General features: G+C 35.9%; 1 protein-coding gene and 1 long non-coding RNA gene across 2 annotated transcripts; both read left to right on the top strand.

Annotated features, from left to right (window-relative positions):
* Nucleotides 1–861: 861 nt before the first annotated feature.
* Nucleotides 862–1,364, top strand: LOC110444504. Its single transcript, XR_002462255.1, has 2 exons — nucleotides 862–972; nucleotides 1,275–1,364. It is a non-coding gene; the product is annotated as an uncharacterized LOC110444504 (long non-coding RNA).
* Nucleotides 1,365–2,444: 1,080 nt separating this feature from the next.
* On the top strand, nucleotides 2,445–2,863 carry LOC110444505 (neuropeptide Y receptor type 1-like; the record flags this gene model as incomplete). Its single annotated transcript, XM_021488875.1, has 1 exon — nucleotides 2,445–2,863. A coding segment is annotated over exon 1 (419 nt), but the record flags the coding sequence as incomplete, so codon positions are not given.
* Between the last annotated feature and the right edge of the window lie 480 nt (nucleotides 2,864–3,343).

A 3,343-nucleotide genomic window follows, 5' to 3' on the forward strand; every position in this document is an offset into this window, starting at 1 on the left:
TGGGTAACCTGGAATAGAGACTACGTAGGTTTGTTTGGTATTACATACCTATAGCTCAGTATTACATTCGGTAACGTGGAATAGTGACAAAATACATAGTGTAGCTACATGTATATAAGTTTTACCTAAATATTACACCGAATAACATTAATTTTACTGGTAAATCTATGTCATACGAATTACATGTAAATCTCCATTCTACCTAATTTCCATTATTAAACCTTTATAGTATTTGTCATGTATCGCCATGTAAATGAGTGGGTATCCATAAGTTTTCTGAGGAAACCTACTTGATATTTGTGCATCATTATAGCTTGTGTTATTTTTTACACGATCCCTTACAGCATTGGTGCGTGTTGATCAGTAATACTTTCGAACAGATTAATGACGCCCTCAATTTAAACTGCAAACTGTTTTACATGTTTCTAGTGTCAGTTTTCTTGACAGGTCTCCGGTCTCTAGAAAAAAATCGTATAATTTTGATCATTTTGATGTCCGATTCATACACTGTAAGTTCTCTAACTTGTGGGACATATTCAGCTTAAAAAACTTATGGGCTATGTTGTTCTAACTTCACTAGGTAGGGGATCTGTTTTTACCAAAACACTCATATAATGCCCCATTTGGAAGAAATCATTTCGCAATATATAAGCACGATGTCAAGAAATTGTCGTGGAATTTTTTAACCATTGAAAATGTTTCTTTCAGCCTTCATATTCATCGACCCTATTAATAACACGTGTTGAAAATTTGGCGAAACGCATACACGTTATTGCTAAGAAAAATCTGAATATTCTATCGATTGTATTTATAAAGTATTATCAATTCATACTATATCGTTTTTTTAATAAAAAAATGTGTTGCCATATACCTTTAAAATGTCTGACGAAATGCAATTCATGTTTCTTGAACAGCATGAAGGAAAGCCATACTGCCATAAACCGTGTTACTCCGCCTTGTTTGGCCCCGGAGGTACGTGCAAATTATAGAAAATCGAGATAAAGTTTCCTGCTAAAAATTGCACGCCAAGAATGTATTTAGCAACAGGCATTACAAAAGTTTTAGTGTTGACGTTCCTTTCATGTTATAATTGTACAATTATCAAAGGATTTAACATTTTCTAATAATCAACAAATCGTCATTCATCTTTTCTTTGAAAGTTCAGCGTAACATGTACACCAAGTTATTTCAGTATTCTAAGGTTCAAGCTATTTTTATGTTCAATGTTTTATAAAATTTTGACAAAATAACAAATTGTATGTACTCTTATGCAGGGTTCGGTCGCGGAGGAGCTGAAAGCTACAAATACTAAACAATATCTCACTCATCTGAAATGTCCAAAGTTATTGCCAACAACAACAGCAACAACAACAACGGATGTCCGAGCCAGGTGTTATGGTTTTGAAAATAAGAGTTCCAATATCCTTAAGTGGACCAAGCTGCAATATATAGTGGTAGTTTCATTTTGGCATTTCAGCATTCAGCAGTTTAATAACAAACAGCATTTTTCTTGCAAATATCTATCATACAGTTATAAACTTTCCATACTTGTTATAAGTCATTCTTTATCAAAGCTATATACATTTTTAAACGTGTTCACAATATTCTATCATAAATTGTATGTATGAACATTCCCATTAAATGTGAAAATGTTTATACAACTTATCCAGATGTCTGTCTTTCTTTTCTCCGACCCTCTTTTTGCTTGTGTTTTACTTCGGCAGATTTCAATCAGGACAATCATAATGTGATTTATTATGTTTCTTTCGAAACGTGCGTCCAGATTTCATTATAGATATCAATACACACGCACCGGTCCTCTCGGGACGTCAAGCGTTCATAACTTGAACAGATAAGGCTACATCATTAACTTGTTTTATTGAAGTCGTGACGACTGATGGCCTGTGCTGTGAGATTATCATTTGTCTTAATTGATTCTATAAACAATGAATGATGGAGATAACAGCGTTGGTCAGCAGCAGCAGCAGGTGCCCGTCAATTGGTGTTCCTCTGGATATGTACCTGATGACGTAGCAGGTTTAACTTAGATAGAGGGATGTTTAGTCTCACTAACATCGCCACGGCTTACTCTGTTTAAACTGGTAGGTAACTATAAACACTATATGGGAAGAGATTGAAATCGCATGGGACATCGCTTTTATTTACGTTCTAGTTATTCCTGTCCATGTCTATTATCTGCCACTGAAAGCACATGTAGTGACGTTGAGTCTTCTTTGTGGAGTTTTTGATATACGGCGTAGGTTACATTAACTAAGGGGCAGATATTTTACGTATAAACACACAGATTAATGTATGACATCTGGTTAATCTATCTGTAAACTGTACCAGAACCACACTTAAACTAACAACTGGGATCAGAACACAGCATTCCGATATTGGAACATTTGTTATTACGGATTATCACGTTAGTTTAAGAATTAAGTATGGATAATTCCACTCTACCAGTAAATTTGTCTGCTCTGAACGAATCGTTAAAATACGACTACGATCACCGATATTTGACAAGCCCGGATTTTTTTCTACCGGAACCTTTGTCTTATGAATTGAAGACATTCCTCATCGTCATCTACAGTGTTATTATGACCGGTGCTGTCATAGGTAATCTTCTTGTCATTATCGTCATCCTCGGAAACAAGCAGATGAGGACGGTTACCAATGTATTTCTGGTATCTTTAACTATCAGCGACACGTTGATCGCCGGGTGGAATATGCCCATACAGCTTGGTTACTACGTCCATAACGAGTGGACACTGGGCGAGGTCATGTGCAAGATGTCCACCTATCTTCAGACGGTCAACGTTCAAGCTAGTATCTTTACGCTGACTGCTGTAGCCATAGAACGGTAGGTACAGACATATGAGTTGTAAGACTTGTAATTAACCACTATGGTCATACTACAGTACATGTAATAATAGGTACCATAAAACCTTGATACATGTGCAGGAACTTATGCGTTAGTTATCTTAAACGTGTTTATCTAGCTGCATACGGGACAACTCGAGGGAAAAGTAAAACGAAATGCTTACACAACACCGCCATTAAATGAAAAAAGGCTGTAAATGTATGTTAATGTAATTAAAAACACATTTAAAAAATAATACTAGTGAGCGAGAGGCGTATATCAATGATGCAACGAAAAGTATTGGACCATTTGCAGCAGGAGAATAAGAATCATTTTGAGCCTTCAGGTGTTTACACTTCTTCTAATGGTTACCGATACAGTACAATAGAATGGCTGACTGGTGCTACGTGTTCAAGGAAAACAGACTGATACTACATATAATAGGGTAATAACAGACTGGTACTATATATAATAGGGTAA

This window comes from Mizuhopecten yessoensis, unplaced genomic scaffold (assembly GCF_002113885.1).
Source record: "Mizuhopecten yessoensis strain PY_sf001 unplaced genomic scaffold, ASM211388v2 hete_36134636, whole genome shotgun sequence".
Taxonomy (NCBI): Eukaryota; Metazoa; Mollusca; class Bivalvia; order Pectinida; family Pectinidae; genus Mizuhopecten; species Mizuhopecten yessoensis.